At 36.4% G+C, this 25,886-nt stretch overlaps 1 protein-coding gene across 5 annotated transcripts in view; it reads right to left on the reverse strand.

Moving 5' to 3' along the window:
• LOC142354039 (uncharacterized) overlaps window positions 1–25,886 on the reverse strand; it is a 52,021-nt gene that overhangs the window by 1,393 nt on the left and 24,742 nt on the right. For 3 of the 5 annotated variants that reach the window (XM_075406301.1, XM_075406303.1, XM_075406304.1), the window contains 5 exons: window positions 21,484–21,561; window positions 18,739–18,942; window positions 17,924–18,135; window positions 5,773–6,340; window positions 5,204–5,298 (listed from right to left, as the gene is read on the reverse strand). In XM_075406301.1, the coding sequence (XP_075262416.1) occupies window positions 5,204–5,298; window positions 5,773–6,340; window positions 17,924–18,135; window positions 18,739–18,942; window positions 21,484–21,561 (1,157 nt within the window). The remainder of the gene's footprint in view (window positions 1–5,203; window positions 5,299–5,772; window positions 6,341–17,923; window positions 18,136–18,738; window positions 18,943–21,483; window positions 21,562–25,886) is intronic. The other 2 variants (XM_075406302.1, XM_075406305.1) reach the window with 1 other exon arrangement.

Below are 25,886 nucleotides of genomic sequence, written 5' to 3' on the forward strand. Positions count from 1 at the left end.
ATTGTAATGAATATCGGCAAATGAAGTTCTTCAATTATGTCTTTTAAATTGACAATGCTAGTGTATCATTCCAAACATTTACACAAAAAACAAGGGATATAAGTGCATTGTTGTTTTACAGTTAACATCCATTTTGGCTATGTCTTATCAAGCAAGTTCAAATATGTGAGATAATATGTATATATGGACAGTAGAATATGTGGAAAAAACAAACGAAAAAATTATTAGTGGAGGGCGGTGTTTTGACATCTTCAAACCCCACTACCTCGCCATCTATTATCGGTTTGACGTTTTTACTTCTAAAAAATCTCGAAAGTTGAAGCAATAATGAAAATGATTCAATTTTGTGGCGTTATCAATAAATCCACAAAGAATGGACATGTTTTACGGTACTCTGAAAGTATTTATGCCAAAACAGTACTGCTTTGGTGCAGTATCTAAATATCAATCGGAAAATGATTTCGAAATCATTTCCAAAATCAAATTGAAGGTACTGTTGTTCGGAATTACATACAATACAAGTTAGTGCCGAGCATTTAGATAACTCGTGGCCATTTCAAGCGCCAGAGCTAGATTTCGTTAAAAAGGATTGCTTTTTCGGAAACATCTCGATTGATGAGTTCAAGAGGGATTAGAGAAAAGGCAAGTAACATCCACAAGCTAAAGTAATTGAGGTCATGCGAAAATTTTAACTTTTTTCTTATTAAAAAGGCGTTCAGTGACCAATTAAGAAACCGTTTTTTTTTATTTGGTCGGATCAAAATTATCCAAAAATGATGGTACGTCAATTGCTTCAACAGCATTTAGACAAAAAAGGGATACTTGAAAGTTCAAGAAAAGTTTCCTGCTGCATTTTGGTGCTCAATTGATTCATAACTTTTCACATGTTTTAGTTCTTAACTATACTCAAATTGATTTTGCTTTTGTGAGTCGTCACTCACAACTCTAAAACTAGCTTAATAAATTGGGCAAGCGAATTCCACACAGAAATAAAAGTGGTCCGTTTTTGCCGTAAATGGGTGCTACTAGCAGATTTCTTGAAATAAAGGCTTTTCGAGAACAGAAAACGAACAGCTAGAGAACAGTTGCGCTTTTCACGACCTCCTTTTTTTCGTTTTGAACGACCTTTCTACTGCGTGTGCCATATCATAATCACATATTACGCATTAGATAATCTTTAATAAGATTGAAACTGTCAAAATTAGTGCTGACAGAGCCAATCAGCAAAACGAAATGCATAAATTAGTTGAAAGTTTTCTGCGTAAAAAGCATCATTTAGACAGTGAAACAACAAGACAAAAAATGATTCATTTGCAAAAATCAATTAGGGAAATTGAAAAAAATAATTTACCAACAGGAAAGATACTCCAGTAAAGTCTGTTTAATATTAGACAATTTCCCTATTAACCCGAGGAGTTACAATCTAGTAGATGACACTTGCTACGCAAAAAATCATTTTTTTCGTTATCATATTACCCCAGATAGAGTAAAGGCAAGTCATCCTTTGCGCTCAAAAAACGGTAGTTTTTCGGGAATTTTAATTAATGACATATACTTTTCGGACAAAGACGAAATTTATAGTAGACGCAAAATGCTTGGCCAACAGACGTGGAAAAATAGTAAGTTGTATAATACTGAAAAATTTCCTAAGTTTGACTTGCAAATGAAAAAAAAATGTGTAAAGAAGAGGCTATCATAACTACTACAAGAAACTGCAAAGTACGATTTTTTTTTTGCAAAAACCCCGACGGCACGTTTTATTCCCAACCGATTATTTCTGTGGAATCGATTGCGAATGTGAGTGGATGTTGCAGCCAAAACCAAAGCAGCAATAAAACCTAGCCTTGTGAACAACCGTTCAAACCGTTTAAATCATTGTTCCACTCTCCGACTAATTTTGAAAAAAATTGAATGCAGCACATAGAACCGAAACAAAACATCAACGAGAGACATCGGAGGAAGATGAAGCATTGCGAAAAAGTGGGCTTTTCAAAAATACACCACCAAATGGTAACAGTACAACTTTTTATTAAGTGCATGATTGAAGAAATGAGGAGATAGAAAGCCTAATTTAAATTTTATCTAATAAATTAATTGCAGTATATTTGATTAATGGGAAAGTATCAAGAGGAACACCAGTTGAGCGCAATAGAGAACAGTTCTTTGTTTTTTTTAAATGTACAATCGTTGAAAGCCCATCATGGCCAGTTGCTAGTTCTTCTGAATATTTTCCACCACCAGCCGCAAATTATTGATCTCAAGGAAATTTGGCCTACTGATAATGATGATTTAGGTATGCTCAAATTAGAAGGTTAATAGAATCCTCCTTTTTGAAAACAGAAAACAGGTGCGTGGATTTGGATGTTTATTTTTTCGTAACTGATCAAACTCAAGTTGAAAAACTAAAGTTCGATAGGGATACAAAGTTTCTTGAGATGAGAGGGATAACAATTTCTAACAAGAACTCTAAAACACGATAAATAGTTATTTACAGACCACCTGCAAATAAAACACACTGTTTTCTGGAAGCATTTGAATATCTTTTGGAATATGGTCCAACGTGCTGTTTTTTTTCTGCAGGGACTTCAACCTTGACATCTTGAAATTAAACAACATTAATTCTCAAAACATTTCTCACATTTCTAGTTTTGGATATACAGTTAAAAATTCACCACGCGTGCATCAATCTTATTTTGTATAGATCGCGTAATTAACTAAACATATTCAAACACATATACAATAAAAACATCGCTTACTGATCATTTTGGACTGCTTGTCCATATAAATTTTCAAATAACTACTATACCTAGTCAAGAGTAACAAAGAATAGACTTCAAATTCTTGAAGAACGATACTGAAATCCTTTAGTTCCTTTTTGTGCTTGATCATAAATTAGATGAGTTAGCAGTTGAAAAATCCATTGATGCAAAAATATCGTTGATAAAAAACTTAATAGGAAAACAGTTGAAAAGGTTTGCTCCATTTGAGAGGCAAAGCTGTATAAATATTTGGCTCAGCCACAAGGTTAAAAAATCCAGAGCGGAACAAACTGAGTTTTTTTTACAAATACTTTCTCATTAAAATACTTGAAAACAGAAAAAATTTTGTTAAAAATAGTTATAACGTAACTGATTTTATTCGTACAGAAAAAAGTAAGTTCTTTGATAGATTTGATAAGAAAGACTCTGATTTACTCAAAGCGTACCAATCATTCTGTAATATAAGTAAAAGACAAAATTTGCCAAACGAGGCGAAAACATTATACCACTTTTTTCAAATGTAAGAGAAAATCCTTCTGAAAAACTTGATGACTTTTCGATATATAGCCCTATCATTGTTTGCAGTGATAAATACCTTTTTTTTCAGTGAGTATAAAAGAAATAGAAAAAATAATCAAGAGCTTAAAAAACAAAGAACTCCCAGGTCATGACGAAATAAGTAAAAAAATCATCAAGCTTACACTTCCACTTATTTCCGAGCCCTGAACTAAGTCTTCAGTGCTAAAACAATTGATTTTTTACAAAACCGGAATTAAATCTGATGCGTGTAATTATTGACCAATTAGTCTTTTGAGCACATTTTCTAAATGCTTTTCATATCTCAATACGGATTGCAGCCAAATTTTATACGTTTATGCATTTATTGGTTTCGTTGAAATTATGAGAACGACAATAGATTCGAAACTACCTGGTTCAGCTTTTGTCGTCGATTTAAAAAAGCATTTAGGACTATAAGCCATAAAGAACTTTTTTCCAAACTTGAATGTTAGAGTTTTCGAGGAAAGGTTCTCAATTAAGGAAATTTTTTTTAACCAATACCAATACGTTAAAAAAATCCACGAAACATACCAACTAGAACAAAAATTACTTATGTCGTTCCCCAGACCTCTGTTTTAGACGCACTTTTGTTTCTTATATACATTAATGACCTCCCTAGTTGTCTTAAAAACTCAAAAAAAGTCTTGTTTGCGACTACACTACTGTAACTAATGAATGCAATGATGGCTAAGAAAATTTTGATGATGATATTCGACTAGTATCAATTGGTTTATAGACAATCAAGTGACTGTCAATGATGAAAAGTGCTGCCAAATGAAGTTCGAGAGAAAACCAAAAAACGTTAAAACCTATATAGCTACATCACAGACTGGTAATACAAGTTCGCAAAAACATCTTGGTATAACTGCTGATAGCTCGTTGAAAATTGGAGATCATATCAAAAAAGTTCGAAAAAATTGTCCAAGTTCTGTGGGATAATGTACCAGGCTCGATAATTTCTTTTTAAGGGAAAAACTTTCGGGAAAAACTTTATAATGCGTATGCAAAGACGTCAATTCAATATGCAGCTTTGATTGACAGAAACACAAACAAAATTTTATTAGATGAAATTTTAAATTCGCAGAAAAGGATCATACGAGCATTTTTTTCAAACCGAAGTGTGACAGCGTTTCCAATATCATGGATAAAAACAACATCCTTACCCTCTACGAATTGTAGATTGCTGAGCGTCTCAACGAAATGTTTAGGCAGGTGAGGGGTTCATCAAGTTTTGATCATTTGAAATTTGAGCAACAGAAAGAACGTCTTCCGACTAGACGCAAAACAAGAGGAACACTGCTAAAAAATAAACACTGCTTAAATGTTATGAAAAAAGCGCTGAAAAACCAAATACGTAAAACATATAATTTCGTAAAAGAGAATGAACTTTTTCCAAAAAAATGTCCATTGCCGAATACAGAGAGTTTTTTAAGGTATTTTTTAACCTATTTATAAAACAAAATCAATCAATAATCAAACTCTTCTTTCGCATTTTGGTGCTCTTCGATTCCTCCTCTGGGCCTCTACTAGTAGAGTCTACGACTCGTTAGAAACCCTCAAGGCAGTTTTTCTTTTGAAACTTTCTTCAAATTTGTTAGCTGTAGCTGGTAAACTAATTCAAATTCAAGTTTTCAAAAACTGTTCGGGTCTTTGCAATAAACAATTTGCTGATGCGAATTGTAGTGCTGGTAGTTTCGGCCGCCAGAGGACGAGTTAGTAAAAGAAATTTAGCCACCAGCTTTATTCTGATTGGTCGAATAGGCTGACCGGTCAAATTATCACTAGTTCGTCCAAGTTTTAGTAGTGTGCATTAGACCTAACTTAATTCCGTTTTTTGGTGGCAGGTTAACCCCTTCAGGTGGTTCCAAGAATTGTAATGAACTAACCATGTTTGGAGAGGCCAGTGAATGTGGTAGGCTGATGAGGGTAGCTGTTACTGCTGCTAGATCCATTACTGATCTTGTGGAAACTAGGGCGGGCTCTAAAGAAAACAGAATTGGCCATTCAATTCATACGCTACATAAACTCAAAGTTATCAGAAAACATAAGAACAGTAATTGGTAGGACATTTTTTAAGATCTGATCAGGTCTTAAGAGGCAATTGCGAGTGATTGATAAGATCTTACGCAAACTTTTAATCTGTGATCAGATATAAAAAAGGCAAAATTTTGGCGTTTATCAAGATCTGCGTAGTTACTTCAACGGAGAAACGTGATCTTGCTGAGAATACAACTTTGAAAATTGAAATTTCCGAAAGATCACAGAAGTCTGGCTATGTTTATAAGGAACAGCATTTTAGCTTCTGACACAGCAGCATATTCGGCATTTCACAACGTGCGCGTGCGTGGTTTAGCTCTAGCCTCAATTTCAACTTGTTCAAAGTAGCAACTACATTAAGATCAGAGATTGAAGGTGTATTGAGAACGAATTTACTGATTAAAAGAACCCTGCTAACCTCGCAAATGTTGAAGAAAGCACTGTTCCGTTTTTGGAAGTGTTGTAGCTGGAGTTCAAACTAGACAATAACGAACTGCTGTTATTGTGTGCCCCTCCTACCCCAACAACCACGTGACTGGAACCCTGGAGGGCAACATTTCCACCACCTCCCCCTCCCCCATAGGGCTCACTTTGGGCTCTCTTTGTGCTACCTCGAATGCCGTTCGGCAACCCTGGCATCGCCGAGGTATTGTGTTCGTACCTCGATGTTGCAACTTTGCCCAAAGCGACCAAATCATCGGTTGTAGAACTAGGGTTGTTATAATCTGGGTGGTTATTACTGTGATTATTATAACTAATACCGTTGTAATAACTAAGGTTTCGGTTATGGGATTGGGGCGGGTTCGATAACCCGTGCAGGGTTGTACGTCTACGCTGAATGGTGGCTATGGAATTTGGGTAGTTGTCGCTAGAGCTAAAATCGGGTGGATGAGAATTATGGGAGGTATTGTTTGTGTTGTTGTTGCTATTGTTATTGTTGTTATTTGGATTTGATGACGAGAATTGATTTGAGGGACTGCAATAGACTAAAACAGAGTAAAATTTATCTTCAAATATTAAGTGCAATATGAAATAACAACTGATATCAGCTGAAAAAAAGGGGGATTAAAGCGAAAACAAGACATCTATAAAACAAAAAACTTCGACTTGAGATTTTGATAGCAAGCGATTTCAGAGCCAACCGAATAATGTAAAAATTTTCAAATTTAAGCCAATTGAGACTAGTTGTCAACCGTTAAATACTTACTTTTGAGAAGATTTTTAAGTCTGGACAACTCGTCAATTTCACCAGAAACAAGCGACCTGCTAATTCTCGCCAGGGGTAGACTTAAAGCCGAACCCGGGTCATTATTCCGCTTCTTTCTCGGACTTAATCTGTCTGGGTTATTTCTGGGTGAGGTTGAAATAAATGGGACAACTTGGGGGCTGCCATAAGTGGTTTTATTCATGGGGTAATTACCCAAAACTGCCTCTGGGTTCTGGTAAAGTTTGATTGAAGTCGCGTTGCGTTTAAGCCGCATATTTTCAATGAAACCACTATTCAAGTATGACATTATTAAAACACAGAAAGATGTAACACTTTAATCTGAGTGAATATTTTTGATTATGTTTGTAAAAACAGCTAAAATCGTACTAGAAACTTTTTGTTTAATAAACGTGAAGCTCGAAGCGAGTGTTTTAACTATTCACAAGATGAAAAATGAGCTGGCGTTCTCACGTTGTATTATCTGACCTCAGTGATTAAAAAAGTTTTCATGCTTTGATCAAAATATCTGTTTATTAACTATTATCTGGACTTAATCGTGAAAGAAAACCATCAGCTATCAAAACGCTATAAAACGCATATATCTGATGATTCAAAGCGCCGAAAAACTATTGGTCTGTTATGAATATCCAAACTAATCTTCAACAAAAAGGCGAAATTGTTAATTTGAGCCGTATAACTTTATCGCAGTTTATTTTTTGTGAGTTTTGGTATGGCTTTCAAAGCATTCCTGTAATAATACAACGTGAAACCAGCATGAGATGTTTCTGAAAAAATTAACAGCATTACGCCGCAAAAAGTACATTGGGTATTTTTCGGCCGACTTGATCAAATCGTTGACAAATGTGGCAATACCTTGTCGCATGACTTATGTCACCGCTTTCCACGGTCTTTTTTGCTTCCAATTAGCCTACAGATAGAGTTCTCGATTTAATTAATGATGATCTAAGACTGTGCAGAAAATAAACTTTGTTCATTACCGTAATGAGAACATTCCAAACAAAAATTTGCCTTTTCAGCCTGCAATCAGTAAAATGCAAATGTAAACTTTCGACTAATTAAATCTAATTAGGCTTGCTTTGATTTCTGCCTAAATGGCCTAGGTTGTGTTAGCAGTTCTTGTTCAACGAAAGCTAAAAAGACCAAATAGTGGACAGCTATGACGAATATCTCTAAACTTTCTCAAATTTGAACCACATTTGCTTTACTGTTACTTTTTCCAGGCTCAGATATAACTCTAATCTTGAAACTTGAGCCCTGAAAAACGAAATCAAACAAGGCGGCTCGTTAATGTGCGTTCGCACATGATGTTCCGACCCGAGCTCATCTACATTTTTGACTCAACCAAATGAAGAGATAACAAAAATAGATGTTTCAATTTAAAAAAAATGCTACATTTTAAGTTGATTAAACAAACTAAATTCTGCCTCGATGAAATAGCAATCATAGGTTTCATTCATGTGACATCAATAACTCATCACAATAAGTCGTATGGCAAAGAAAAATACATCAAAACCACGAAAATTTTGAGAAAACCCATAGTATCAAAGTCAAAAAATTCTACAGCTTTCAACGGAAGGCATTTAATACGCTAAATTATGCCTAGATGATGTGACAACTAGGATGTTTGTCATTCAAAATTTATCAATAAGACACTACAACAAGTCATTCACTATAAAACAACAACAAAAACAGGCAAAATCCAAAAGTTCGGTAGAAAATTGAGAGAAGAAAGTGTCGAAGCTATTTAAACCATAAGCTTTTTTCTCTGAAAACTTTTTCAACGATCCATTGATCGTCTTCAGTAAGCCAATGGGAGCTATCAATATTAGGATAATGTAATACGATTTCAAAAGGAACCAAAATTACTAAAAAAGATCCAAAAATTATAAAAATTATGAAAACTCGTGCACCGAAGTCAAAAAAACCAATAGTTAGAAGACAAATTCGCTAACTAGATAAATTGTTGCTGATGTAGAAAAAAGCGGTTCTGTCATTACCGATGCTGACATACAATCCACGAAAATAAGCTAAAGATTGATTTATGTTAAAAAAAATATTTTTAAAGTCTTAACATCCATTAAACTCAAAAGCTTTCATATGAATTCAATGAATACGCTCAGCTATGCCGCAATGTGAAAACAAGGTTGTTTATGATGCCTAGATAATCAATAAGACATCACAATATGTCTTATGACTATGAAAAAAAACCAACAAATACAGTCAAAAACCAAAATTTCTTTAGAAAAACGGGAGAAGAAAGTGTTGAAGCCATTTAAACCATATTTTTTTCTCAGAAAGTTTTATCTATGATACTTTGGACGTCTTCACTAAAGGAAGATGTATTCATCAATATTAAGATGACGTGATAAGATTTCAAAATGAACCAATAAAACGAAATGTCCAAAAAAATTTTTTAAAAATTTGAAATCTTGTGGCATTGAAGACGTATAACCAATAGTTATTTGATAAAGCCGCCAATGAGATTAACTTATGTTGCAGTGGTATGAAGGAGTTCGATCCTGTTTTTACTGAGACGAACTTACAGTTCATAAAAATAAGTTTATGATTTACTAATTTTAAAAAACTTTCGAAATTTTTTTTCAAAGTCTTAACAGCCATTAGCTGTCCAGTTACAGCACTAGATAGGTTCACTTAGTGCTCATTAGCAAATCTATTGGACCTTTAGTCAACAAGTTTATGCCATAGGATTATAAAACCTTAGTAACACCCTCAAAAAATAAATCCAAATTTCATTTGAAATTACGAAATTTGAGAAACGAGTCCAAAAAAAAACATGAGCGATCCCTTCGAAACCAATTTTTGTTCATTGGGCTTCATTTGATCGTAAAAGAGGTTTGTCATTAACGGAACTTCGATATTAAAAGTGTCTAGTAGTCTCTAGGTGACTTGAAAAAACATAAAAATTGCAAAATTTTCTAAAAAAAGAGCTCCCAAAACTAATTCGAATTTTTTTATATATTAAACTTCCCTCTAAGACTAGAACTAGTCTTTTTTATCTCCTTTCGTCTATTAAAAACCTAAAATTGATTTACTTTTTGGCGTGAAATCTAGTTTTGAGTTAAATTTTTTCGTAGAAAAAACGTTATTTCGAACGAAAATTACGGTAAAAGTGAACCAAATATCCAGTGTTCACATGAAACTTTAAACCTCGATAACTCCTCGAAAAAAACGAAATTCAAAAACTCTTTTTAATTCCGAATTCTACGCTGGACGAGCTTTTTAATGATACCACGCACATTTCTCTAGGATGAATATATCGGTCGGCCAAAATTCACGGAACAAAAAAAACCCATTTGAGTATATAGTTCCTATTTACTATTTTTGATTTGAATTTTTTCGTAGGAAATGATCACATAATATATTGTTTAAAACAAATCAAAAAATTTTCACCAAATCAAATTTTTTTGACATTTTTGTTTGCAGGGGTTTTGTGACACGCGATTGTAAAACGGCCAATAAGAATTTTACTCGAGTATTTATACGCCCCACCAGTAATCATACGCGACTCTATGAGCTTTCACTTTTCATTGTGGCAATAAAACTAAATCCTCTTACAGTTCATTTGTTTTGGTTCAAATATCCAAAAGAGCACAACCAAATTCTGGTTATTGAGTTGCGATTTCCAGTAATTTACAGATTAAACGCAAACGCCAAAAGCTTGATCAAGCATGACACTCTAATCGTTTGAGCTACATTGAACTGCTTGAGATCTCATTAAAAGTTTTGAACTACACAAATTTCTCAAGAATCCTAAACAAAATAAAACCATCCAGTTTGAAAAAATTAATAAATTTTTAAGAAACATAAAACCAATTTGAATTAAAAACACATACACGAGGATTAAAGATATTTTTGAGACACCCGGAAAATGAAGTTGTCATAATATAAGTTTTCCGAAAACGAGTTTTCAGTCTTGACGAGTATTTGATCACTTAAAAGCTTGTATTGTTTGGAAAGAAACAGTGCTAATATTGTTGGTTTCAACTTCTGAGACTTGCCAAAACTTGTCAATTCTAATTTTACTTGATTGGGAGTCTTACGGTTTTTCTGTACTAAACAGAATGGTAAAAATCAATTTCCTGACGGAACATGTCAGAAAAATGTCTTAACATACCTCACGTAAAATTGAATTTCATTTTGTGTCTACTATGATAAGTGAATCGAAACGAACCAATTTTACTACTGAAATAGCGACAAAAATTTTGCACCAAAACAATCTAAAATTCACAATCCAATAATCTTACACCGTGTTCGCTGCAATCACTGTAACTTTTATATGAAAACTAAATTGTGGGTAGATTATTACCACAAAGTGAAAATTATAAGTGGTTTCGACCCACTAAGCTGTCTATGCACTACACTTGTAAACATGCAAGAGCCCAAGCCACACAAATAAAACCATAGAATTGATAAACCACGAAAACAGAATCAAAAAATTGGAAAAAAGTTTAAATAAGCGGTGCTAGAAAAATGAAATTTCGTGTGTTTAACGTATTGTACTTGATACAAAAGCTTATTTGTTCATCAAATGGTTGAGGTCTTCCTAGTGACGGTCCCGTATAAAGTGCGAAACATGTACATACCGAGTTTGCATCCACTAAATAATTCATTATACTGAAAACAGAAGGCTTAATTTTGGTTAATGAAATAATGGAACTGAATTTTGCGACAATTCTTGATTAATCCTGATAAATCTTGTTAATACATAATAATTTAAGCAAAATTATATGTATTTGTGCTAATTTTTGTGAAAAGTGTGTGTTTTTTTTATTTTTTACAACTAAGAATATCTTGCTATGTCATGGTTAATCATTCTTGGTTATCTTGCCAAAATCTTGGTTCCTTATAGTCATGCAAAAATCTTACAATTTCGTAAAAATCTTGATATATTCATGGTGTTCTATCAAGATTTACCTTGTTTTATTATGTTTCTTATCATCGGTAATGTATTCTTATTCTTAGTATGTGTTCTTTTCATCAGCTTTGCATTTGTTTTTAGCCCACCAAAATCTATTCAAAAAGATTCAAAATGATCACATATCTTATAAAGTCTTAATTAGGCGAAGCGTAATCTGATAAGTGCTTATAAGTGTGCATATGTGAAATTTGCAAGATAATACTCGATGCAAATTTTCCGTTTGTGTCCTCCCCCCGGTTAGTGGGTGCATATTATTTGCACCACAGACGCACGTTCCATATTTTTATATAAGGAAGTACCATGTAATGGCACGTGCTCTGTTTCTTGGGGCGCATTACGTACTGGGGAGCGAGCATGAACGGAAACGAGCCGAACTTTCAAACCACTGGGGAGTTTACACCCAACCAATCCACTATTTCTTAGGATCAATTTTTCCTCAAATCAAAATAGCAAAATTGAATTACTGCTGCACGTGTTTGCAGAGCGATTCTTAAGTCGGAGCATTTAAAAGCTCAAAGTATACGTTATTATTAAAGTAGTGCCAAATAAACTTACGAAACAGCTGGGCAGTCCTATCAATATTTAACTGCTGATGTTCATTTTGAAATGAGTCGGAGGGTGGTTTGTTCACACAGTACTCTGCTCCATTGGACTTGAGGTACTCTATGCAATCTTCATAAAACTTCTTCAGTCGAGGGTGAATTGTGCAACTTTATTCAGACAATTGATATATTTGAACGGGCAATCCCAGCAAATTGTAACGTCCAATTAATGTCTCCTAGTATTGTATCCAAGTCCAGAAAAAAAGAGAAAAATTGGATCCTATCTGCAGAGACTCCCAAGCCGCCCCGTATTGTGGTATATTGTCTTATGACCCCCTCACCCCCAAACCAGGTGTTAATGCACCTCAATAAATTTGATTTTTTTAATATTAAACAGGTCTAGCTTTTCGTATTTGTTCCACTTTATCTGCTAAAAATGCTTGGGGTGGGTGTTTTTTAAACTGCTTCGTTATTTTACGATGGAGCTATTTCTTAAAACGGTTGTAATACTATAAAATTGTGAAATGATTGCCTGTTGTCATATTGTTTCCATTTTCCCAAAAGTTTCGAACTGCCCAGATGACAAACTTTGATAGCTTGCAGCAATTTCTTTGGATCCACTTTTGTCTGTGAAACTTCAGTTTTAGATCTGCTCCATCGTTCACACTTTTCAAAATTTTCATCACCGTTTGACCTCAAATGAGCAGCGCTGAGATTAGTCGTGAAATCTTCATCCGAAGTTGCAATATTTAAGTCTCCAATTTGAGTACAATTATCAGCTGCAGATAATTTAGAGCCAAAAGCTGGCTGAGTAACAGCTCGATTTATTATTGCTAAATTTGGCACAATTTTCTTGCCCAAATATCCAAAATTTCGTAAATTTCCTGTTTTCTGTTCTCTAGAATTTCTTGTCGAATGGAGACATTTTGACGATAATTTCGGCAAACGATGTTGATGTTTGTCATGAACTTTGACTAGCGGTTTTTCTAAAACAGCTTCTTTTCTTCGAGATATCTTGACTTCGTGAAATTTTGGGGTTACTGCTCTTTCAAGGCGCTTAATACTGACACGGTGCTTCGTTTTCGCTGCAGATTTTGGGTATTTTATGACGTAAGGTTTACATAATGATGATATTCTGCTGACGTGAATGTGTTCTGCGGTTTGAAGTATTTGTGTGTCCATTTTTTAATATAACGCAATATTTTTCTGTCTTTTAATATTAATAAAATTTAATTATCATGGTAGGAAAAGGAAACAGATTCTATAAATTTGATTATTTCGTAAAACATACAAAACAAAAACGATGTTTGCCATTTTTTCCATTTTTCCAATGGAAGCGGAAACTTTTTTCCGCCTTTTTCCGATTGAAGGCTCCAATATTGCTTTCGCCTTTTTAATAATGTATTCACAGTTGGGAAGAAATAATTTTACAGAGTAAGGTTTCTTTATACAACTTAGTATTTAACGCCATTTGGCAACCAATATATAATCTATCTTTTTTATCCGTTTCTCTTTTTTGAAAAGAAGGAAGCGCGTGAACATGACTTCACGTGTTTTTAAGGAACAAAGCACTCGGCTAATCAATAATTGATGAATTTCCAACTTGGAAAATAAATTTGAATTCAGTATTTTGCACATATTGAGCGAGACGAAAATGGCGTTGAAAATACAAAAAAACTTGGCAAGAAAAAAAGAAAATTTTGCCAAGTTTGAATGAAACTGATTGTTTACTGAAGATGAGTTTTATTCTGAAATAGCCAAAATGTCTACCTGAAAACTGGTAGCCACCGTTCAATCAAAACGTCCATTTGTGGACAATTGCGATCGAAGTTGCCAACAGCACATCGGTGGACTAAAGTTCAGACCACAGTAATTTCTAGGATGATAGGTATTTTGACCGACAGTGGTATTAGCCGACAAAGAAAAGTTGTCAAATTTAGCCGACAACTTAATTCTGACTGGCGGAACAATCTGATTGGTCAAAATATAACTAAATCCTCCAATCATTAGAATTGTTGTGCACCCTTGTGCAGGGTTGTCGCTTCGAATCTCATTTTTTGGTTGTCGGTTGAATTCCCCATCGGCCGAGTCGATGACTGCCAAGTTTTAGCATTATTACACCAATCATATACACAAAAGGCTGCTGGGAACAAATGGTCGATAGTGTTTAGCCAAACAGAAAAGAAAGAGAAATTTTATCGACAGATTTAATAGGTCGACAATTTTGATTACTCGAAACATGACCAATCTGTCCAACCATTACAATTGTCTTCCCAGCATCGCAGTTTACTCTGATTGGTTCAATCAAGTAGGTTTTTAGTTCTTTGTCGTAAGTTCCGGTAATCCAAGAGGATAGGGGTGTATCTTTCAGGATTCTTGTAGCAAGGCATTGTTTGATTATACTGCAAACACCAGAGTCGATCATTGCTGTCCTTTTTATGTTCCCATACGTCGATTGGACACCACATTTGTTGCTTTTTTGCTCGTTATTGTTGCTACGTAATCATCGCCGGAGCTTTCATATGAAATGTCAAAAATCTCGTTATACAATTGGTTGTAGCTAATGATGTAGTTTACTGACTCTTCATCATTGTCTTCTTCAACAGTTTCCTCGATTTGGTTAACATTTGGTTGCCGGGTTGGAGTATGTGTTTGCTTTTTAGGTTTGCGACACTTTCCGCTGTTGTTACAGTTTTTCACTCGTGCGGGCCAATTTTGTCTGTCGGTATTGTTCCAATATTGACAGCAATTTTGGCAATTGTTAGAGTTTCGATTTTGTGGGCAGGCATTCGCGTTGTGAGTGAAGGGTTGACGTTGCTGATTTTAATTCGAGTTAAGATTTCTGTTTTGAGAATTTTTATTAAATTGAATGTTTGATTGCTCGTCTTGTTTTTGGTTTAACACTGGTTGGTTTTTAATACCGATTTGCATACAAATTGTCTATTCAAGTGCTTTAGTGGGAGTGAACGTTTCGCGAAGAAGATCTTTCTGCGTGTCCAATTCTATCATATTTAAGATCACATCTCACAAGTTATGGAATCTTCTTCATCCCAATGTCTGCAATTTTCCTAGTTTTCGCTAGTTTTTTCAGTCTGCCGTAGAACAGTTCTACTGCCTCTCCTTTTTATTGTTTCAGTATAAATAGGACGAAACGGTCCTACATTATACTCCAACTTCTGATAAAAGAATCTACCATTGCCTTCCAGAGACCACGTGAGGATTGTTTTTCGCCATCGAGGTGCGGGTGTTTGCTGCTGAATATTCGACAACCATTTACTCCGAAGCAAAAATGAAAAGTGAAACTGTTATCTGGTCGCATGTTCCCCACAGTTTGTCTCCGCACAAGAAGCCTTTTTCGTCAATCTTTTCGCATATATTCTTCATTGCGAACTTGAGTTGGGCATTCAGTGTCAATCTGTCTCTTTCCAACTGTTGAGTACCACCTTTGACCTGCTTCTCGTACGTGTTCTTTTCCGGGTATATTTTTCCTGAGGGGGATCTTCGAGTAGTGTTCTTTTAGTTAGCACTACTTTCATCTGCATTTCTAGACTAGATATCGCAGTGCAAATGACACTATTCATAGCACAAGTTAAACTATGAGCAACTGAAAATATTAAATTAGCCAACTGATTTAGAAGAGAATTATCAAGAGCATAAAACCAACAAGATTTTGCAATTTGAAATGAAAATTGGTTCCAACGGAAATTGGTAAACCAAATTTGTTTACAAATTGAATAAGTAATTTTACGGCTTTTGAACATCTTATTCCTGGAACGGGCTTATCACCTGAATAGGTGGAAATAATTGAACTAAAATAGAAATAAACTCAAATATGGATGAAGTTTTACAAATACCTGCTTTCCTAAATTCTTAATAGATTAAAACTACCTTGGTTTTCAATTTTATCTTAATTTGTTAGCCGCTTAGTTTGAGATAAAGACCAAATTAAACTTCGGTCAAACGTTCTCTTTTTTTTTATAGTTTTCTATGAAAAATTTTAGATAATGGTAAAATATGGAACTTTTTTATTTTAATTTATTTTTTTATTTCATTAGTCTTATAAACCAATCAAGCACCTCTTAGAATTGAATCCTAATCTTTGGTAATATCTAGTGTTCTCGGCAGAAGTCAGGAGAATTAAGTACTTCAATTATCTTAACCGTCGCTTTTTGCATCAGTCATGGGACAAGCGCAACAGAAGACAAATGAGACACATAAGTTCAATTAATTTAGAAAAAATTTTTTCACGCAGAAATTTAGTATGCTTGTTCTTTTTCCAATTGGTAGATAATCAGTTTAAAATCAAGATTGATTTCAAAATTTCTTCATACTTCTTTGAAAATTGTATGCCCCCGCTTACTAAAGTTCACTTAAATCAAAGCCACCTCTGCCAAATGTGTTTTAGCAAAACGTGTTTCGACACTGTCGTTTTAATACCCAAAACAAATGGAGAGGCAGAACTTTTGAAAACGTGTTTTTAATGTCAAAATTAGGTTTCCATATTCTCCGATCAAGACTGATCACTTTTCAATTTTACAGTCACTCTTGAAATTTGTTAAATTTTCTATCGAAATTCAAATTTTCTTCCAATTGTTAAAAACTGTCACCAACAGAAGCTAATGAGTTGAAATTGAAAATTCTTCTTGATGGCGAGAACCGAGTTAAATTTTTGATAAATTGTCAACTGCTAGAATCAAGTCATCAAATTTTTTATTGTTACGTTATTCTTGAAAAATTTTTGTGACCTTCCTTGAAAAATATTTTTACTATTGTTTTTAGGTTGACCAGATCCGGGCTCTTAAATACATTTCAATGTCATTGCTAACGCCTATTTGTTTTTGAGAACAACTTTGACGAACTAATTGTTGCGTTTTTTTTCCATTACATACAACTTCACGAACCTTCAGTTTAGATACCAGCTTCAATTTTTGCAAATTCTAATTGATTTCGAAAATGCTGTTTTTGTCCGACTCTCTGGGAGCAGCAATTATATGTTGCAGCTCCTCCTTTTTTCATGAAACGATTATTTTTTATTTTTTAATATCTATTGTTATATGTATAAGTTAATTATTTTGTTGCCTATAAATAAAATTCTATTACTCATTACGATAGGATTTGTTGTCAGTAAAAGAAGTTGAGAACATTATATGTTATAGTTTAGTGTTTTTTTTTTGTTTTTACAAACAAATTATATCAGATCCATGATCAGAATGGTTTCTTTAGAAAGCCTCGTCAACGTTTTCCCTTTTTAATTTTTCTAATTTTTCTTAATTTTTCTAAATCTGCATAAGAAAGAAACGAAGATGCAAGGAAAATACGATGAGCCTTCGCCAACATCTATAACAACTTTTATTTGGAAACACTTTCTGATTTTTGTTTTTTTTGTAGAAGTACCTGTGTTTCAATCCTCATTTTAAAATTTGTGAACAAAATTAGGCGCATGTATCACTTCAGCACTTTTGCGTTCTTTCTTAATTCCTTTAACTTTTTCAAACTCTTGAGCTAAGGAGAATGTTTTTGCAATGGCCTGCTGAATACAGTCTTACCATTCCTTGTTTACAGTTAATTACGTACGCCGGGTAAAATTTCAAGCCACTTACAGAATTAAGCCGAGCTGTTAAGATTCAGTGTTGGATTAGATAAACTGACCGTGTTGTATGATTCTTTTTCTCCATTTTATAGGATTCCAAATTTACACGTTTATTGTTGGAGGGTTGAAGGTATAAAATTGGTTAAATAAAAACTGGGACGGTATAAAATTGGGAAACAAGAAACCGCTAAAAGCCAGACACAATTTTAAAAAAAAAATTGAACGGAAATATTGTTAAAACCCAAATAAGACAGTATATAATGCACTAACATTTTGGCGATGAAGTGTGACTGAGAGAGCCCTGCTGATGATGTGGTTGTGACGTCACTAATGACAACTGATGTTGATGGTGGTTGTTTTGAATGTCGTCTGCATAGACAGAAGATGGATCAATGAACTGCTGCTGTTGTTGTTGTTGTTGGACTTGCTGTTGATGGTATAGAGTGGGTCTAGAGATCTCTATGTGGGGGGCCAAGCCTGACCTTGAAGTAAACAAAAAAAATTATAATAGAATCATACACATTTTATGGAGATGCGATAATCTGTGAGACATTTCTGCACTTTCTGTTGGAAAAATACGTTGTTCTCTATTTTCATTCGAGTAGTTATCGTCGTTGAAGTTTTCATAAGGGTATTTGCACCATTAAATCTTACAGAAATTAAAATTTTTGTAGTTTGACGATGTTTTTAATGTCAAAAAACGAATGACATTAATTGGTTCATTGCTGACCTGGTTCTAATTTGAAATGATAGTCCATTAATTGCGTTTAGCGTCGCCTTCATGTTCGTTAATTTCATCGTGCTTTTTCTGATTTTCAGTCAACTAAGCATTTTCTTCAACTCTCCTCTCATTGAGTGAGTCGAGAAGAGGACGATTGATAAATAAATTCCCCTCTCATTGGGTGACATTATTTCAGCTCCAATATTTAAGCAATCATTCTGCAAAATTATCAGTCTACAAGATAGTTATGCAAGTCTGACAATAATTAGTTGTGTAGCAAATTTTTCAAGAAACACCTCAAAGTGATTTTAATTTTGTCAATTTTTTTCACGATTGTTCAGAGTAAAAGACACTTCAAGACAACCTTTTGGAAGCTCCGTTTGTATATGATCTGTAGTTCAGCTCAGCTGAGGGGGGCGTGGAGAGGGTGTGGCGGTTGCTATGGTAACCAGGAGGGTCCCCCTCATTATTGGCTGCTGTTGTTGAAGTACCGGGGCTGTTATTGTTGTTGTTGTTGTTGTTGTTTGTCGGAAGACTGTGGTACCTGATCTTAGCATTGGGAAAGTGTCTAAAACAGAGCAGATTAATGTTAATGAAATTGGTATAGTGTGAATTGTATCAAAGTTTCAGTATTTTAGATTGGATAAAAAAAATGGTGAGTATTGTTGACAGGTTATATTAACACAGACTTAATTGGTGACTCCTGACTGAACTGCAGATAATTAGTTTTTGATAGAGGTGATGGGTCAATCAAAGCTAAAATCTATTAGTAAATCGCAAATTAGGTGGTGTTACTTACTCAGCAAGAAAAATTATGTAAATTCAAAAGTTGAATTTTCTATATTTCTTTTGGACTGTTATTGTTTTCATATTTTCTTAAGAGGGCATGAATATGACGAAAGAAAGTAAACAGTTGTTTTTTGTTTTAAAATTCCCCAGAAAAGTGACAACAATGAGTTATAACTTTTTCTAAATGTTGGCGCAAAAACGTTTTCCTAATTTTTTCAGTTGACATTTGTTTGAACTGTTATTTATGGTGACTCATCAACAACCAAAAGTAACATGGTGGGTACTTTTTTTGAATATAAAACTTGTGATATGGAAGAACTTGTTCCTATTGCAGCCAATTGTTGCCATGACTTCCTTCAATTGGTTCGCTTGCGCAGAATCGCGGGATCTTTGGGGTTCAAACAGATTGAAGCATCAAATCACGGTGGCATCTGACCTGAGTATATCTGATTGATATTTTTTCAGCGCGTAATACTGACAATGTACAACTTAGGTCACTAACTAAATCTTGAACACCTGGTAGAGCTTGCTACAATCTCTCTCTCTCTCTCTCTCTCTCTCTCTCTCTCTCTCTCTCTCTCTCTCTCTCTCTCTCTCTCTCTCTCTCTCTCGCGCGCGCGCGCTCTCTCTCTCTCTCTATCTCTCTCTCTTTCTCTCTCTCTCTCTCTCTCTCTCTCTCTTTCTTTCTCTCTCTCTCTCTCTCTCTCTCTCTCTCTCTCTCTCTTTCCTGAGTCTCTTTTTGGAGACCTTTGTTTGGCCCTGTTACATCAATGTGCAGTAATATGTCAACTTCATTAGGTTTTGGAACGTCAAGCAATAGTTTTTGAACTAAATGGACGTTTCACGGCAGAAATCTATCAAAAATGCCTAATTTTAGAGATTTTGTTGAATAGTTCAAAAGACCAACCAGTGGTTTCCTTGCCATCACTTGGATAGAATATTCTTACTCAAAAAGTTGTCAGTCGTACGCTCGTTTGGGTAATACAAAGTTTCAATATATTTTCACCTTTTGCAGGGTTTCTTGGCTCGTAAATAAAGCTTTATATCAACTTGAGCTAATGCTTTCTTATGTATATTTTTGCTGTGTTTTGATTTATTTTGTTTCGTTTGTAGATAGACTTTAAGCCTGGTTTTTTACTTAATGCTCGGCTCAAATCTCCTATAGTGGTCTGTTTGTATCTCGACCGCAGTCAGTTCCTTGCCCGGATGAGAAAGAGAGAGACGAGAACAGCACCAAAAGATACTAGAAACATCACAAAATCAATTTATTTTAACTCGACTTGAGACAGTTTTCCGACAGAATTTTGTTATTTCAATTACAACCATGTTATTTAGGGCGCCTGGGATAAAATATGACTATCTTGCCAGATTATTACAAGAGAAAACTCCTATCTCATAAAATTTTTGCAAGAACAAGCAACAATCTTGTAAAACTCATGCAAGAAGAATCTTGAAGGTTTCTTGCAAGATTACGTGCCCATCTTGCAAGTGTCTTGCATTTTCACGCCCCTCTTGTAAAATCTTGCAAGGATCTTGCAAGACACCTGTAAGATTATACAATTTGGTGCAATAGTCTTGCAAGTTCCTTACAAGATAGGCGTCTAAGGTTGAATAGGGTGAGCTTTAAGTATAACGAATAGGATATTCAAACAAATTACGGTCAATTAAAGAATTTTTAATGGGATTGCAATTTCGAAATTCCGCTCAAAAACAACTTTCTTAGTCTAATTTGTTGTGAACATTTTACAAAAACTACCAAATAAGTTAACTTAGGCTGACTGTTTTTAAATTGATGGAACAAAATGATGATAGTCGTTGGGTTGATCAGAGATCACACAACAAAAAGATGTCACGAGAGCATCAAAAAATTGCTATCCAAGTTGAACTGAAATTTTATCTTAGTCTGCTGAACTGACTGTGCATATTAAATTCAATATGTGTATCATTGGCATGGAACTAGACTTGAGACAAAATTCGAAATATTTGTATTACTTTTCGATATATTTCGCGCAATTTTTCAAGTAATTTCACACAGTTTGATTTTTGAAACGTCCTTCATATCTAAAATCTAAATATAACCATGGTCACCGCATGCTGATCTTGCGCAAGCGTGATCAACTTTGGGTAATAATTTGCATATAATGAAGACATATAATGTTCCATCTGAAATGTATGACAAATTTTGACTGCTAACAATTGACTTGAAAATCAAAGAAATGTGTAAACACTTAAGATTGCGGTTAAGGGATATGAATAAAGTGCCCAAAATGCAGTGATGAAAGGTTAATTGTTAAGGTTGTGTATAGTGTTAGTGTCCTACCCTGTGGCAGCCTTAGTGGGGATGTACTCGCCGCTGCCGCGCTTCACCTCAACTGGGGCGATGATGGTGGTGTGTTTACTGCAACACCACAACAATAACAACAAACAATAGTAATGTCACAATAGAGTAGTAAATAAGCGAACACAATTTTTTTGTCAATAATTTATGGCCAAAAAATTATGTCTAAGATGTTGTCAAAAACGATGACCAATCCGATGTCCTTATATGGAACTATCTGAAAATGCATTAATTGAGTGCTATCACGCATATTGATAAGAATGAAGAGCTCTTTGATCTGGCACAAAAGACTGAAGATCCAGATGCTGCCTGTGAGAACCTTGAGAAATGGTTAGAGACTGTAACAAAGAAAACTGATGAGTTCATTGCTGCTGCTCGAGGGTATATCAATTCGGTCCATGACAAAGAGACGGCAGAGCTGTATACCTCTCACCAATCAAGATCAGGTTCACATATGACTTCCTCAAAAAGATCAAGTCAGCGTCATCGAGACTTAGAACTATCTAGACTCAAAAGGGAGGAACTTGAGAAACAACATGAGGCAAAACTCCGCATTGCTAGACAACGTCTTGAAATTGAAAAACAAACGAAATTGCGGGAATTAGAAATTGAACAGCTTGAGGAAGATCATCGCAAGGAAGTAGCTGCTGCAGCCCTTGAGGAAATTGAGTTGATGACAAAATCATCAGCGGACGGGTCTGGTACAGGCAAAATGAGTGGGCTCTTTACGGAAAGAAGTTCAGTGAAGAGCAAGAAACTTGTTCAAGATTGGGTTAATTCGTCACCAGCCGGGAACATGGCAGATGTTGCAAACGAACCGAGTTTGCACTTTTCTGGTTCCATCGCCCAATCCAACCAAGCAATTGTCCAACGACCTTCTTCAGCTCAACTTCCTAACTCACACTTCAATCTCAATACACAGGGTCAAGTTGAGGCCAACATCAACCTCCCTGTCCATGAACCAAGTAGTGGAACCAATGTAACCAATGATGCACATGTTGCAAACAACATCATGCAAGAGCAGCGACAGCCTCAATATACGCCTCCATCACCACCAATAAACTTTGGTATGCCAACTCAACTAAACGCCCCAAACACAGCCCGAGAACTGTCTCAAGCAACAATGCCCTTCGATGGTTTACAGTTAGATCATCAATTCCCTCGCAGGTCGAGCATGCCGGGACAGTTGAATTTAGTCAGCCCTTCGCGTTCACTACCTTTAAACACACTTGTTAATGCTCCGCTAGCACTTAATCCGCAACAAGCACACATAAATGTACCAGCCCCTCCATCCCCCGTTCTAAACCCCGCACCACCACATTTTCCGTTAATCTCACCAGCATTCCGCTTTCCTCCTTCCCCGCCACAAGCACTCCCACTGCAAGCCACTAACCCCGTGGCGAATAATGTCAATCTGTTACCCCATTCTCCGCCTGCATCATTCATTTCCTCCGCAAACAATTTCGTACCTCAATTAAATCATCCAGCACCTCCACAAAAGAGTTTCCAGCCCCAAAATTTTGTACCCATAACCCACGCACCTCCTGCTCCTCCAGATCCAAATGTCTGGCGTTTTCCGGCAGCAGTCCCACCTAATGCAGTACCACTTGTACGTACATCTGCAAATTTATACACCGTACAACCGGTCCCGTTAATCAACCCTCATATATCTACATCGCACCGCTCCCCTCATGTACAAGCAGCAGCAGGCGCTCAAAATTACGTAACATCAGACTTCATGCAAGCGAATCCATTTAGTTCTTCCACAGGTACCGCCCCCACCTTTGTCACTCCGATCATTCCGCCAACGTATGGAGCTACCGTTCCGAACCCGTTGTGTTGGGGTGGCCCGCCGAATCCCACACCTTCGGCTCCTTCTTTGGACTCTGCGGATTTGATAAAGCAGTTGGCGGACGCAATTACTTGTAAGAAGAACGATCCACTGCCCGAGTGGAAGTTGTCACAATACAATGGTGATCCCCTGCAGTGGCACGAATGGTTCGGACAATTTAAAAGCGCCATAGACGCACAGTCCTTGACTGATGATGTCAAGTTAACATACTTAAAAACTCTTGTAACTGGAAAAGCTAAAACCGCCATCGCTGAGTTCGCATACTGTGGTGTAATGTATAAGGATGCACTTAAGACACTCGAACGTAAATTTGGCCAACCACAGGCAGTAGTCAGTGCACACTTAGAAAAACTCAGCTCTTTTCCACCACTAAAGATGCACAATAGTGATAACATCATAAACTATTCTGCAACAATTTCAAGTCTTGTTGGGGTCTTTAAATCACTTTCATATGACGCAGACCTTAAGAGCGCCTCACTTCTCAACACGGCTGTGCAAAAATTGCCGCCCAATCTGAAAGAATCCTGGTCACTCTTCACAGTGAAGAAACATTGGGTTAAGCCAACACTCCTTGACTTCAACGATTGGTTGAAGGAGAAGGCCGAGGCACATGATTTAATGAAACTAACTTCATCGAAGGCAAGAACTGAGGATAACACCAACTCAGTAGTAAAGACCAAAGTTGCCTCAAGAACTTTTGCTGCTAATACACAAACTAAGGGCACTCAGAGACCAGCCTCAACATCGGCAACGCCTGCAACCCCTCGCTGCATTGTGTGTAAAGGTATCCACCGCATCTGGGAGTGTAGGGTATTTAAAGAAAAGTCTCCCACTCAGCGAGCAAAGGTAGTGGCTGAAGCAAAACTGTGTTTCTCATGTTTGAGAGAAAAGCATATGTTCAGGCAATGCCCAAACCCCAGGAAATGCAGGAAGGACGGTTGCAACAGCTCCCATAACACACTTCTTCATGGAGCTGAGAGGGTGTATCCACCAAAATTCCCTTCAAACAACAACAACATTAATTCTAATGCTGGCGCAAATCAAAGTAAACTTCCTAGTGTCCAATCATCGAGTAAGACCACTACTTTGTCATCTGTGAGTAATGTGAAAGGCCTCCTTCAGGTGACTGAATTACAGTTGAAGAGCTCCTCCGGTAAAGATACCACGGCTTTAGTTTTGTGCGATACCGCTTGCAGTAACTCTTGGGTGTCCAATGATCTTGCAAATAGACTTGGTTTGCACGGTACAGCATTGAAACTAACAGTCAAGGGTATAAATACCGAAGAGGTCGTAGACACTGAGTTAGTTGAACTGATTGTAACACCACGCGACAACCAAGCATTTGAACCATTTAAAGTCAGCCCTTACGTAAAGGAAAATTTGAATGTAGGCGCCGATGTCATTAACATTAAAGCACTTCAGGAAACATACCCGCACCTAGCAGTTCTAGACCCAGTTACATATTGCTATGGAAACATCGAAATGATACTTGGACAGGATGTGTATCATGCCATCCGCCCGTTAGAGTACTTCGCTGCCGACGAGAAGTCCTCGCCCTTCGCTGTTCGCTTGCCCATAGGTTGGGTTCTAAGCGGCCCTCTACCGTCGTCTTCAGGTTTAGTATCGACTTGTTTCAAAGCCAATATGGAGCAGGATTTTGAACTCGCTAGTCAGGTAAAATCTTGGTACGACATGGAGTCGTACGGCGCACTTAAGCAAGTAGACCCACGATCCGCATCGGATGCACGTGCGCATGAAATTCTTGAAAACACCACCGTGCATAATGGAAAAAGGTACGATGTCGGAATGCTATGGGCTGAAGATAACATCGAACTGCCCAACAATTATTTCTCAGCGCTTGTTCATTTAAAGTCTTTGGAAAAGCGGCTAACGAAAGATCAGACATTAAGGGAAAAGTACTCGAATACCATCAAAGAGGACTTAGACAAAGGCTACGTAGTAAGGGTCAAAGATGCTCATAAGGTGGAAAGTCGCTCGGAACGAGAGTGGTACCTACCACACCATCCGGTTGTTAACCCGAACAAGCCGGGCAAGGTTCGTAGGGTACTAAACGGAGCAGCAAAATTCCATGGCGCATCTCTCAATAAGTCATTACTCACCGGACCTGACCTACTGCAAAACCTAATCTATGTACTCCTACGGTTCAGACAACATCCATTTGCCGTATCCGCCGACATCGAGGGAATGTTCCTCCAAGTTGGAGTGTTACCATGTGATCAGCCATCATTGCGCTTTTTGTGGCGGGAGGACCCCACATCAAATGTTGTGGTACACCAGTATACGCGCCACATCTTTGGGGCAAAAGATTCGCCCACCTGCGCCAACTACGCACTTCAGCGCACGGCACGCGACAATGCTAAGGAGTACCCAGAAGCTGCGAAAGCCGTCCTTGAGAACTTCTACATGGACGATTACTTGGACTCTGTGGAATCCCCCGAGAGGGCCCTCATTAGGTCGAAGGAATTGGTACATCTTCTCCATCTAGGTGGGTTCAAGCTTACTAAATTTGTAA

The sequence above is a fragment of the Convolutriloba macropyga genome, chromosome 15 (genome assembly GCF_964194025.1).
Source record: "Convolutriloba macropyga chromosome 15, txConMacr16.3, whole genome shotgun sequence".
Taxonomy (NCBI): Eukaryota; Metazoa; Xenacoelomorpha; order Acoela; family Convolutidae; genus Convolutriloba; species Convolutriloba macropyga.